General features: G+C 45.4%; 1 protein-coding gene across 5 annotated transcripts in view; it reads right to left on the bottom strand.

Moving 5' to 3' along the window:
- Positions 1-11,004, bottom strand: part of LOC144370419 (short coiled-coil protein-like) — a 54,647-nt gene extending 43,643 nt beyond the window's left edge. For 4 of the 5 annotated variants that reach the window (XR_013430388.1, XR_013430387.1, XR_013430389.1 and 1 more), the window contains exon 1: positions 10,649-10,998. Coding sequence is in view for 1 of the 5 variants with exons in the window: in XM_078031149.1 (XP_077887275.1) it covers positions 10,649-10,810 (162 nt within the window). In the remaining 4 variants the exon portion in view is untranslated. Of the gene's footprint in view, positions 1-10,648 lie in introns of all 5 variants that reach the window. The other variant, XM_078031150.1, reaches the window with a different exon arrangement.
- Positions 11,005-14,074: the final 3,070 nt, after the last annotated feature.

A 14,074-nucleotide genomic window follows, 5' to 3' on the forward strand; every position in this document is an offset into this window, starting at 1 on the left:
ATGGCTTCAGATACCCACTGAGCATGTGCAATCAATGACTTCAGTCTTCTGCTTCCCAAAGCAGGGAGCAAAGTAAAGCTAAATGTGGATGAAATTCAGGACTAACCAATTTCATAATTAATTTTCCAAGCCCTGGTTAGCGTAAGTTTGGACCAATAGCAGTGAACCAAGGACTCTATAAATTCCTAAACTAGCACACTTGGCAGAGAAACCCAGCTGTCTATTCCTCTCTTGTGTGGCATGAGTTGTGTTCCTGTAACTCAATGAATCCTACTATTACACTCACTCATCCTGGTTTGAGAATTTCATTCTTTGAATTCATAATAAACAAAATAAAAATGGAAGGTGAGCTGCTGGGTTATACTGCAACACTGGTGGTCAGGGCCTGCCATTAGGAGCTGTAAGTACTTCCTGAGTTCAGATGCTTGCAGCTTGTGCAGACCCCACCTGGCAGCAGCAGAAGTAAATTAAGTTTCACCTCAAAACTGTGGTTTCCTAGGCATCCCCTCTTTGATTAGCTGCTAACACTTAAAATGAGCCAGCTTGACTGCAGTTATCTGCATCTTCACAGACTGCTCACCAGCAGAACTGGTGAACTCAGCTTCTTAAACTCTAGCTGTGTACTTCTATCATTGTTGCTTGGGTACAGATAACAACTCTAATGAGTGGCTACCTTATCTGCATGTGATGTTGAGATTTAAGACAAGTTTCAAGAGGGAGCTCTGCACCAGAATGCAGGGACCTAAAGATCTCTGCTAGCTTTTGCTGTGTTGACTTTTCTACACTGGGTACTTAAAACCCTTGCAAAAATGACCATGGTGGCTCCAGCCCCTTGGGATTACTACAGAAAACACTTTGTGAAGCCCTAGATCCTCCCCACTGATACCCAAATCAGAGCAGAATAGTGCTTAGTGCCAGTAAGCTGAACATCACCTGAACCACCAACCTGGTGGTGTAACTGCAATTTATGGACAGCATGTGTAGTCATTTACTTCATCGTTTTATTGTTATTTCACTGTATTTTATTATGCTGAAGTCCATTGATCTACAGGAATGAATTCATCATATAGAAAAGCATCTTGCTCTGTGAAGGCTGTGTTGGGAGGAATCAAGCTGGAATTCAGAATCACCTCCAGAACAGGACTACAGTCACTGCATTTGCATCACAGGGGGACATGGCCTCCTTTCTAGCACAGTCATAAGATCAGTTTGAGATGAAACTCTACCACTTCTGTTGGTAGGATGAGTCTGTGTACACTGCAGGCCTCTTTAGCCAAGAAAGCCTATTTCAGTGTTTACTGTGAATCACAGCAGGGGATGCCTGCCCTTGTCAGCTCTGAGGGTCAGAACAGGCCAGGCCATTTTCTCCACTGCCACTGAGCAGTGTGTTTCAGTTTTGTGCTAGAGCTCCCTGCCTGGGGAGGTCTCCAGTATTGCAACAGACTCTAGCAATTCACTACCAACTTATTTCCAGGTTGTTCTCACACAAATCCAAAGAATGTCCCAGAAGATATGTGTGAAAGCAGTAGAATTTATTTAAGTATGAAAAATAGAAACAGAACTCTTGCAATGGCAAGAAGGAATCCAACAGCAGGTTTTTAGTCCAAGTGAGCTAGTCTAGGGGATTATCTAGCACTTGGATCAATGATATTGGTTCAGACTCATGATAATCAGAGTTTGGAAAAGTACTAACGTGATTGTCACCACACTGAAGCCTGAATTTCCATTCTAGTTCACCCCAGTGGTATTTTCTCACTATTGGTTGGCCAGCAGGAAGTTGAGGTCTTGGGATTGTAGAGGCTGGAGTTATGGAGGCAGTGCTGTGTGCAGTTAGCATCCACCCTGGTCTAAGCCTGGTCTTGGTGTCTCAGGCCCACGTCAATGTGATGGGCTCCATCTGGCTGCAGCTTGCCACCCAAACTCCAGGCCCTGTGGGCAGCCATTCCATAGCTATATCATAGCTATATCATAATGCCAGTCAGGCATTATGATATAGAAATTTTACTCTAAAGACAACAATGATGAAAACATCATGAGACTAAGGCATCTTTCTTCCACTCTCCTTCTACTATGAGCGTGGGACTGTTTTCCAAATGCCATGGAGCTGAACGTCACAGCACTTGGGTATCATTGCTGACCTATGAGGCCAGCTGTCTTGCAGAAAGCCAGACATTAAAAAAACTAAAAAAAGAAATCCTTCTTCATTTACTCTGGAAAATACATCGATTTTTCATAAAATATCTATTCTAATGTGCAATGAGTTTAAAGTAACTTAAAACAAATTAATAAATATTTCTAAAATTTCCCATCTTTGTTTCACTGCAAATATTGATAATTATTATCCACTCCAGGAAATAGTTTGTGGGTCCTTATAATCTTTAAGAATGTGAAGGGATTCTGCAGGACTGGGAACAGCTGAAACAGGAGTGTTCGTGGGAAAGATAAACACAGTAAGGTCACTGGGGTCAGGGTCTGTGAGTGGAGGGCAGGGCTCACATGGATTCTGCAAACTTTTTTCTTTAAAACTAAATCCAGGTACAGAATTTTGGCATTCTGTGGAGCTGGGTGGTTGTTATACCATACTTCTAATGTTTTTTTAAATAATTCATAATAAAAATAAATTGTCGGGGGATAGGGAGGGCAGCAGAATACAACAGGCACTAGTATTGCTATATGTATATACGTGGCTGTATAACCAATGTGATCCTGGAATCTGTACACGTGGAAAAATGAGAATTCATACCCCATTTGAATCAAATGTATGATATGTTAAGATCATTGCATTGTCTTGAACAACTAATAAAAAAACAATAAAAAAAATAAATTGTCATGAACATGTCATTTAGAGTTATGGAAGCAATTACCAGAAATCCTATCAACAAACGTGGCTAAGTTTCTGGTGCAGTGTGAAACCAACGTGGGCAAGCAAGCCTGGAAGAGGAGGCCCTGTGGTTCCATTCCTCTTGATATTAGATACACCTCCCTCTGCATCTCAACAAATTAGAATATTCAAACAGATCAAGTGAAGAGAAAATCACCATGCAGAACTTAGAGATGAGGAGAAAGTCTGGAAGGAGGAGGAACTGCACCATGTGTTAGGATGTGGGACAATGGGGGCTTTTTCTTCCCCTTCATTTTTCATCTATTCTGTTATGTGGCTGTATACTTTCATGTATAGCATAAAATTATTTTTAAAATTAGCAATAGATCAAAAAAGACAGATAATTTTTCTTTTCTCCTGGGAAAGACTGGCTACCACATGGTTCTATCTCTCCCGGTTATTCACACATGGATGCCTGGTGGCTGCCAACCTTCTGATCCTTAGAGACTATGATCATAGGTGTACTCTTCATCTCTCCTGTCTCTTCTTTGGCTAGTTGTCCTCAGCTGGTGCTGTTAAACCCAGGGCCTCCTCTGTCTTGACCTGGTCCTCTTCTTTATTTAGAAAGTTACTAATCTTTGAATTTGGGTACACCCTTAATAATCCTAAATAAACTACATCTGCAAAGACCATGAACCTCACATTCTAAAGTTCAAGGTGAACATGAATTGGGGAGTACATCATCCAACACACTATAAAGACCAAGCAAAATGAATTACTAAAGGCACATGCTCCAAATATAATTCTTGCTTCAAATGAAGAAGTACATGGGTTAAACCTAGGCTCACTTGATAGAACTCTAAAGCAACACTGCCCCCCCACAAGCTGTTTAACTTTTCCAAAACAACCGAATCAATTCTGATGTGATCTGCATATCAACCACCCGTAAATCTAAAGATGTACTCACCAATATAAGTACTGAACACCTTCATGCTTTTTCACTGTTCCAGGTATATTCACTTGTAACAGAAACTGAGTCTTCACCAAAACCAAGTTCAACAGAAAATGATCTCATTCATCATCCAATTGGCAAACAGAAACTTTGTTATATAATGGACAAGACACTAGTATAATATTTGTAGGTATAATTATAAAATATGCTGTAGGTGTACTATTCTCTTTGAAGTCATGTGTATGTCTGTGAGTGTGTACATGTGGAGATGGGAGAGTGGATAGATAGATATTGAGGGATGCTGGACAGGATCAAAGTGGACAGCTGGTTGGGTGCTTTCAAGGCCTGCCATCTCTTCCTGGCAGCTCCCTTTGAAGTTGAGCTGGGTGCATGTGACTGAGCCCTCATAGTAGACTGGATGGATATCTACCTCATTTTCAGGCCTCGAGCAAATTCCTCCAGTTTCTCTATACTGTGCAGAACAGATAGCCATGAACCACAGGTGGCTTCATTGCCAGCTTGAATCAGCATGAATCCTTGGGTCAGCATGGGTGGAGAGACCAGAGTCACTGGATTCTTAACTGGGGAGTGAGGAACAGCCATGCTTCTCCATTTCATGGATCCTTTAAGCGTCTTTCCTTGCTATAGTTTGGGTATTGACAGATCTTCCAAAGCCCATTTACTGAGGCTTTGTCCACAGGGTGGTATAATTGGGATGAAGAGGAACCTTTGAGAGGTGGGCCTAGTGGTAGGCCTGAGGCCCCTGAGGTGTGTCCTTGAGGAGGAGTGTGGGACCCTAGCTGTTCCCTCCTCCCCTTTGACTTCCTGGCTGATGACAGGAGTAGTTCTGCTCTGACACACCCTCCCACCATGATGGGCCACTCCGCCACAGGCCCAAAGCCACAGCACCAAACCATTGTAGACTGGCATCTCTAGAACTGTGGACCCAAAAAAACCCTTTCTCTTCATAAGCTGATTAGCTCACATATTTGTTACAGTGAATGAAAGTGGACTAACACAATTATCAACTTTCTAGAGACTCTGAAGCAGTCATGCACGCCCTCCTCTTTGCTCTTATAGCTTAGCCTCCACAGTGCCTCCTTGCAGCAGGCCTGTGCCTGTGCATGGCCTGTTTTCCCTACAGAGCTCTTTCATGAGGCTGGATCCTCTGCCTTATTTGTTGTTATATTCCAGCTCCAGGCATAATGAGCACATGACTTTCTTATTTGTCTTCCTGGATAAAGAGAAAGAATTTGTCAAAATGTCATTTATAAGCCAATTTTCAAAAAGAATTTATTATAAAGTAGATGCCTCCGTTATTACAATTGAAGTCTAACGCCTGAGTTGTCACAGGTCCAATTGGGTCTTTAGCTCCCGACGACGCACTGTCTGCACTGATTTCCAGACACTTCCTCTCTGTGCTTCCACATCCCAACTCCAGCCTGCACACCTCTCTGGGCATACATCTTCCCACTTCCCAGGAATGAAGGTGACCTGGAGGGAATGGCCCTTTCACATCTTGGCACACATAGCTGCAGGAAGACACACTCCTGTTCATGTCACTTCTTGCAGCTTCAAGAAGTATTCCACTTCCTGTCTTTACCAGTGGCCTCTGCTCTGTAGAGTCTCTTGCGTGTCTGTGTTCCTCCCTGCAGATTTCCATTTCTTGTGAGAGATAGGGGTATAATTTTATTTTGTTACATATGGATTTCCAGTTTTCCCAGAACCATTTGTTGAAGATGCTATCCTATCTCCAGTCTATGTTTTTGGCATCTTTGTCTAATAAGATAATTATAATTTTTTTTTGATTAATCTCTGTGTCCTCTGTTCTGTACCATTGGTCTACAAGTCTGTTGTGGTGCAAATACTGTCCTGTTTTTGTTACTATTTCTCTATAGTTTAGGTCTGGTATAGTGATGCCACTTGCTTCGCTCTTCTTACTAACTATTCCTTTAGCTATTCTGGGTCTCTTAATGGATCAAGGACCTAAGAGTTAGATCAAAGACTCTGCATCTAATAGAAGAAAAACTAGGCCCTAATCTTCATCATATGGGATTAGGCCCCAACTTCCTTGATAAGACTTCTATAACACAAGAATTAAATCAAGAATCAATAAATAGGGTGGAATCAAACTAAAAAGTTTTCTACATCCTGGGAGAAAATTTTTACCCCTCACACATCAGATAGAGCACAAATATCTAGGGCATACAAAGAACTCAAAAAGCTAAGCACAAAAAAACAAATAACCCAATCAACAATTGGGCCAAGGACCTGAACAGACACTTCTCAGAAGAGGATATATAATCAATCAACAAATATATGAAAACATGCTCATTGCTCATCATCTCTAGCAATCAGAGAAATGCAAAGCAAAACTACTCTAAATATCATCTCACTCTAGTCACAATGGCAGCTATTATGAAGACAAACAATAAAAAGTGTTGGCGAGAATGTGGGGGAAAAGGCACACATACTTGCTGGTGGGACTGCAAATTGGTGCAGCCAATATGGAAAGCAGTATGGAGATTCCTTGGAAATCTGGGAATAGAACCACCATTTGACCCAGCTATCCCTCTCCTCATACTATACCCAAAGGACTTATAAACAGCATACTATAGACCACAGTCACATTAATGTTGATACTAGCACAATTCACAATAGCTAAACTGTGGAGCCAACCTAGATGCCCTTCAGGAGATGAATGGATAAAAAATTGTGGCATACATACAAAAAGGAATTTTACTCAGAGAAAAAATTACAGCATTTGCAGGTAAATGGATAGCATTAGAGAAGATAATGCTAAGTGAAGTTAGCCAATCCCCCCAAAAAACAAATGCCGAATGTTTTCTCTGATATAAGGAGGCTGACTCATACTGGCTGGGATAGGGAGGGGGAGCATGGGAAAAAATAGATAAATTCTATATAGTGAAGAAGGTTTGGAGTAAAAGGGCGGAGGCAGGGAATTAGCAAGAATGGTGGAATGTGATGGACATGATTATCCAAAGCACAAGTATGAAGACACGAACTGGGTGTCAGACTACTTTATATACAACCAGAGTTATGAAAAACTGAGGTATATATGTGTAATAAGAGTTTTAATGAAGAAAGTACATTTATAAAAGACATGAAATGGCGTGAACATACTCTATATAAAAAGATATGAAGAATTGTGCTATGTGTAATATGAATTATAATGCATTCTGCTATCATGTATTTAAAAAATAAAATCAATTAAAGAAAAAAAAGGTTTCCATTTCTTAAAGTGAAACTCCCCTCTGGATCCTCCAGGAGACAGCAAGAATAAGGGAGCTACATTTGCCCCAGCCCTCCGACAACCTCATGTATACCAGAACAAGCAGCATTCCCTTGCAGCTGTGTCCTCTTTTCCAAAAGGACGCTGTTTAGCAGATGGAGGAGGCCAGTGGACACTCTACAACAGGTTTCTACCATCAATGGCTTGACCAGTCAGGGAGACTGACAGCACCCGAAACTTTCCTCAGCTTACAGGCTCAGGTTAATCCGTCTCTTCAAAAAACCTTGCTACTTCTACAGAGCCCATCCCCTAATGGTGGAGCTGCAGAATACAGTGGCTCTACCTCTGACTACTGCCCTTTTCACCTGTGGAGACCATCTGAGTATCCCCACTGGGAAAGGGAGGCCCTGCCACTGCAGGAGAGTGGAGGGTGAGCCGGGCAGCCTCCAGCCAGGCCCTCAACCTAGTGGTCACAAGGCCTGGCCCTCCTCCGTGTGGCCCTCAATACTGTGGTCAGAGAGCACACAGCTCTGATCCTGTCTGCTGGCCAAGCTTTCAATCCACGTGTGCAGTTTACCTGGATTCAGTACCTCAATTTCTTTTTGCTGCCAGCCACATTTTGTGTTTTTCTCCTGAAAGATCAATTCCCCTCTTGGACCATGGCTTTGATAAACAGGTATCCCAACATGCTCTCACCACCAAAGGGCCTTGCAAAGAACCTAGTGTGTCCTTCTGTGGTCTGCCTCCCTCCTAGGAATGTGAGACCCCTGAACTGGGTGATAAAATGTGCTACGTTCCCAGTGAATTTTTGTTAAATGAATGAGTGGAAGGAACAAAATTATCAAGCAAAGTGGTTAAAGGACCCAAAGAAATTTTCAGACACAATTAAAAGTTTAAAAAACCCAGAAAAGTATCCCAGGTTGTGTGGTGGCAAAAGTGTGCCTGAATCTAGACCTCAGCACCAACATGCAGAGTAGACTCAACTGTAAGATACCATTAACACCGAAATGCAACAAGTAACCTCAGCTTAGCCACCACCCAGTGTGCAGGAGATAGTACCTGGCTCAACAGATACCAGTGACCAGACAGCTGTCATGTCCATGGTGAGCAGGGATTCTTTTTCACAGTTTTAACTAATTTGTGCTTGGGCATAAATTTTAATGGAATTCATATTAAAATCCCAAAGACAATTCTTCACAGAACTAGAAAAAGCAACCATGAAATTCATGTGGAAAAATAAGAGATTCAGAATAGCCAAAGCAATACTTAGCAAGAAGAGTGAAGTAAGACACATCATAATAGTATAGCTTAAACTGTACTACAGAGCCACGGTAACAAAAACAGCATTGCATTGGCACCAAAACAACAGAGAACAATGAACGGTACAGAATAGAAGACACAGAGACAAACACAAAAAATACCATTATATCATACTAGACAAAGGAACCAAAAACATACATTAAATTTAAAAAGTCTATTCAACAAGTGGTGCAGGGAAAATTGTAAAGCCACATAAAACAAAAAGAAAGTAAAGCCCTCTCTCACTCTTTACAAAAGTCAATTGAAAATGGATCAAAACTTAGGCACTAGAACAGAGAACCTGTGCCTAATAGAAGAAAAAGTAGGCTCACATCTTGATTATGACAGCCTAAGACCTCCTTAAGGAGACTCCTACATTCCAAGAAGTAAATTCAAGAATTAATAAACAGGATAGATTCAAACTAAAAAGTATATTCTCAGCAAAGGACACAATCAATAATGTGAAAAGAGAGCCTACAGAATGGGAGAAAATCTTCCCCACATGCACCTCAGAGCATTAATCCCTAGGATATATGCAGAACTCACAAAACTTAACACCAAAAAAACAAATAACCAAATCAATAAATGGGCTAAGGAACTGAACAGACACTTCACAGAAGAAGCAACAAATACATGAAAAAAATGTTCAACGTTTAGCCATCAGAGGAAAGCAAATCAAAACTACTCAAAGATTTCATCTCACCCCAGTCACAAACATGATTATCCAGAATGCAATCATCAAGTAACAATAAATGTTGGCGACAATGTGGGGAAAAGGGTGCATGCACACATTGCTTCTGGGACTGCAAATTGGTGCAACTATTATGGAAAGTAGCATGGAGGTACCTCAGAAAACATGGAATGGAACCAATATCTGACACAGCTATCCCTTTCCTCATTTTATACACAAACGACTTAAAATCAACATATTACAATGACACAGCCACCTTATGTTTACAGCAGCTCAACTCATAACAGCTAAACTATGGAACTAACTTAGGTGCCTTTCAACAGATAAATGAATAAAGAAAATGTGGTGTGTATGAGTATAGATATACATGTGTGTGTGTTTCTGTGTGTGTGTGTATATATATACACACACAAAAAAACAATTTTACACACATATATATGATGGAATACAACTCAGCCTTAAAGAATGAAATTATGACATTTGCTGGTAAATGCATGCAGCTTATCATGCTAAATGATAAGCCCATCCCAAAAAACAAAAGGTTGACAGTTTTCCCTGATATGCTTATGCTAATCAGTGTATGAGAAGGTGGGGGAGTAGGAAAGTATACAGTTGCTTTAGATTGCATAGAGGAGTAAAGAGAGGGGAAGGAGTATATTGGGTGGGTAGAATGGATAGTAGAATGAATCATCATCCAAAGTACATACACAAATACATGACTAGTATGATGCTACATCCCGCACAACCAGAAACATGAGAAATCATACTATATTTATGTATGATATGTCAAAGTGGAACACATTTTTTAAAAAGTTGATTAAACATACCACTTTGCAGAAAAATACATGACTATAGTATCTGCCCATAAATTGATTCACCTGGAGACAATCATGCTAATGAAGATAAACCAGTTTACAAAAAACAATGGACAAAGGTTTTTTTCTGATATGTGGAAGCTAACTCACAACAGGAGCAGTGATAGGAACAGAAGTACAGTACATTAGACGATGGGGAATGGAGGGAAAGGAAAGGACATAAGCAAAGGAAAGACAGTGGAAAGACTCTGACACAGCTTTCCCATGTATATACATGGAAACAACACAGTGAATCCCACCACCATGTACATCCTAAGAATGCAACTCTAAAAAGGTAAAGTATAATTATATAAATAGGGACTATATCAAAATGAGTTTTTTGTGGCTCAGTGGTAGAGCACTTGCCTAGTATGTGTGAGGAACCGGGTTTAATTCTCAGTACCGCATATAAACAAAATAAACAGTCCATTAACAACTAAAAAAAAAAAATTTTAAAACGGATTTTATAACTAAAACAACCAATAAGTGAAAATTAATAAAATGAAACATTTCCTCGGTTCCTTTAAACATTTTAATAACACTCAAATCAACATCAAATGAATGGAAAGAAAAAAGGGCTTTAAAGAGTGGGTATACACTCTCTCCCACTTTTCTGCCAAATAATGACTCAACTATTGGGACAGACTTTTTCTAGCTTCTTACCTCCAGAACTGTGGGAAGTAATTTTCTATTCTTTATAAATCTCATAATTTTCACTATTAGAAATTAAAATTAACAAATTTCAATATTAGACTAATTATCTAAAATATAACAATACCTTTGAAACCGGAGTTCGAAGACGAAGCTCCATGGCTTCTGCTGGCAGGTAGGTGCTGCCCGCGAGGGGCAGGGAGGCCTCTGCAGCAGAGAGGAGTCCTAGCTCTTGATGGCGGGCCATTCCATCCAGGGCTGCAGCAGACCCCAGCAGATCCTCAACCATTTCTTCTTTCGGCAGCCTCTACGAAGTCGAAGAACCATCTCCGGGAAACAAAACAGGCTGGAACTTCCTCGGGACTCCGGTGAGGCGAGGCTCCGGGGAGGCTCTGGGGAGGCTCCGGCGAGGCGAGGCCCCGGCGAGGCGAGGCGAGGCCCCGGCGAGGCGAGGCTCCGGCTCCGGCGAGACGAGGCTCCGGCTCCGGCTCCGGCGAGGCTCCGGCTCCGGCGAGGCGAGGCGAGGCGAGGCTCCGGCTCCGGCTCCGGCGAGGCGAGGCTCCGGCTCCGGCTCCGGCGAGGCGAGGCGAGGCTCCGACGAGGCCCCGGCGAGGCGAGGCGAGGCGAGGCTCCGACGAGGCCCCGGCGAGGCGAGGCGAGGCTCCGACGAGGCCCCGGCGAGGCGAGGCGAGGCTCCGGCGAGGCCCCGGCAAGGCGAAGCGAGGCTCCGACGAGGCCCCGGCGAGGCTCCGGCTCCGGCGAGGCCCCGGCAAGGCTCCGGCTCCGGCGAGGCCCCGGCGAGGCGAGGCGAGGCCCCGGCGAGGCGAGGCCCCGGCTCCGGCGAGACGAGGCTCCGGCTCCGGCGAGACGAGGCTCCGGCTCCGGCGAGGCGAGGCTCCGGCTCCGGCGAGGCGAGGCGAGGCTCCGGCTCCGGCTCCGGCGAGGCGAGGCTCCGACGAGGCCCCGGCGAGGCGAGGCGAGGCGAGGCTCCGACGAGGCCCCGGCGAGGCGAAGCGAGGCTCCGGCGAGGCCCCGGCGAGGCGAAGCGAGGCTCCGACGAGGCCCCGGCGAGGCTCCGGCTCCGGCGAGGCCCCGGCAAGGCTCCGGCTCCGGCGAGGCCCCGGCGAGGCGAGGCGAGGCTCCGGCTCCGGCTCCGGCGAGGCGAGGCGAGGCGAGGCTCCGGCTCCGGCTCCGGCGAGGCGAGGCTCCGACGAGGCCCCGGCGAGGCGAGGCGAGGCTCCGGCTCCGGCTCCGGCGAGGCGAGGCTCCGGCGAGACGAGGCGAGGCTCCGGCGAGGCTCCGGCGAGGCACCGGCGAGGCACCGGCGAGGCGAAGCGAGGCTCCGGCGAGGCCCCGGCAAGGCGAAACGAGGCTCCGGCTCCGGCGAGGCGAGGCTCCGGCGAGGCGAGGCTCCGGTGAGGCGAGGCTCCGGTGAGGCGAGGCGAGACGAGGCTCCGGCTCCGGCGAGGCTCCGGCTCCGGCTCCGGCGAGACGAGACGAGACGAGGCGAGGCGAGGCGAGGCTCCGGCGAGGCGAAAGGGCAGCAGTCTGGACGGCCTCACAGCTTCTCTTCCCAGAGCAACCTCCAAGAGGTTTATATAGCACTTGGTCCAATGCTATTGGTCCAAACTTATGCTAATTAGGACTTGAAGGAAGTACCAATGCTATTGGTCCAAACTTATGCTAATTAGGACTTGAAAAAAGTACCAATGCTATTGGTCCAAAGTTATGCTAATTGGGTTGGACACATACTAATGCCATTGGTCAGTCTCTTTTTAATATTCATAGTACATTCATTCATAGAATCAGCCCCAAATTCCCACGCTGACAATGAATGAATGGCCTGGGAAGCGATCAATGGCAAAACCGCAAAGAGCTTGCCTCTCATTCCCAAAGCCATGGGTTTGATCCCTGTTCCAAAAAGAAAAATGAAAAAAATTACAGATAAATTTACATCAGCAAAAAGGAAATAAACAAACTATCAATACATAAATCTTATTCAAAAACATACCTGCTCTGAATTCTGCAGATCTCTGTCAAGTGTAGCCTTACCCTTTACCTCTTCAAAGCAATTTTTCCCAAAACTTGAGAGTCATGGACCATGTCTTAGTTATGTCTCTTTCGCACCTATGCCAGAGGCGATGTGGATGTGTGGGATGTAATCCTGCTGAGGATCAAGGTCTGATTTGGGGCCAGCTTGGGAAGCATTACTGGTGATATCAAATAATAGTTATTTATTAAAATTCAAATTCATGCATGAAAAAAGTGATATAGAACAAAAAGATGGTATGATTAAAGGTCAACAAGAAGCAAATAGGGCTGAGGTTGTGACTCAGTGATAGAACCTTTGTCTCCCACGTGTGAGGCACTGGGTTTGACTCTCAGTACCTTCTATGAACAAATGAATAAAATAAAGGTCCAGAGATACTCACCGGAGCTCAGGCCCTTCCCAGATGCACTGGAGCTGCAGTGGGATGCTCAGGCCCAGCCCAGAATGCTTCTACTCACCTGCAGACACCAACCAGAGCTCATGTACAGTCAAGATCTGCCCCCGCTGACCTGGGCAGGAGGCCAGACACAGGGTAAGCCAGTGTCCATCCCTCAACTGGGAGACCTGCACCGAGCTTAAGTCTGGCCCAGGACCACGTCCCCACACTGGCAGACACCTGTTGGAACTCAGGCTCTGCCCAGATCAGCCTCACAAACCTGCATGGAGCCCAGGAAAGGGTAGGTCCAGGTCCATCCTAACACTGGCTGACCCTCCCCAGAGCTGAGCCTCGGGCCATGACTGCCTCCACCCACCAGCAGACCACTGCAGGAGCTCAGATCCAGTCCAGAGTCACCATGAGGACCTGTGCAGGAGACAGGGCCCAGGGTAGCCCTAGTCCATCCACTCATCTTGAGACTGGCACCAAAGTTCAGGTTCTGCTCAGGACTGCCTCCACCCTCCAGCAGCTACCTCCAGAGCTCAGGTTTGGACCAGGACAGACTGCCCACCAACAAACACTCGCTGGTGACCAAGCCTGGCCCATTTCAGCCTTGACGACCTGAGTGGTAGCTGAAGCCCAGAATAGGCCCTGGTCCATCCCACCACCAGCAGACCCCTGCTGTATCTCAGGCACCCACCAGATTGGCCTTGTAGATGGGCACAGGAGCCCAGGAATAGGGTAGCCCTGGGAGCATATGTCCAACGCCACACCACCACCAGAGCTCAGACTCGGCACGGGACTGACTCTGCCACAGGCAGAATCCTGCCAGAGCATATACAAGTCCCAGATCAGCCTCACTACCCTGCACAGGAGCCCAGGCAAGGGGAGGCCCTGTTGCAACCCACCACCTGCAGAACCCCACCAGAGCTCCAGCTCTGCCCAGATCCAACTCAAAGACCTGTCAGAACAAAAGCCGAGTCCAGGGTTGGCCTGTCCTTCCAGTCATCAAGAGGCTTGCATTGGAATTCAGGCTCTGCCCAGGACCTACTCTGCCCACTGACAGACAGCTGCAGAACTTCAGCCCCAACCAAGATCAGCCTCACTGACAGGCACGGGAGCCTAGT

This window comes from Ictidomys tridecemlineatus, chromosome 14, assembly GCF_052094955.1.
Source record: "Ictidomys tridecemlineatus isolate mIctTri1 chromosome 14, mIctTri1.hap1, whole genome shotgun sequence".
In the NCBI taxonomy this organism is placed as follows: domain Eukaryota; kingdom Metazoa; phylum Chordata; class Mammalia; order Rodentia; family Sciuridae; genus Ictidomys; species Ictidomys tridecemlineatus.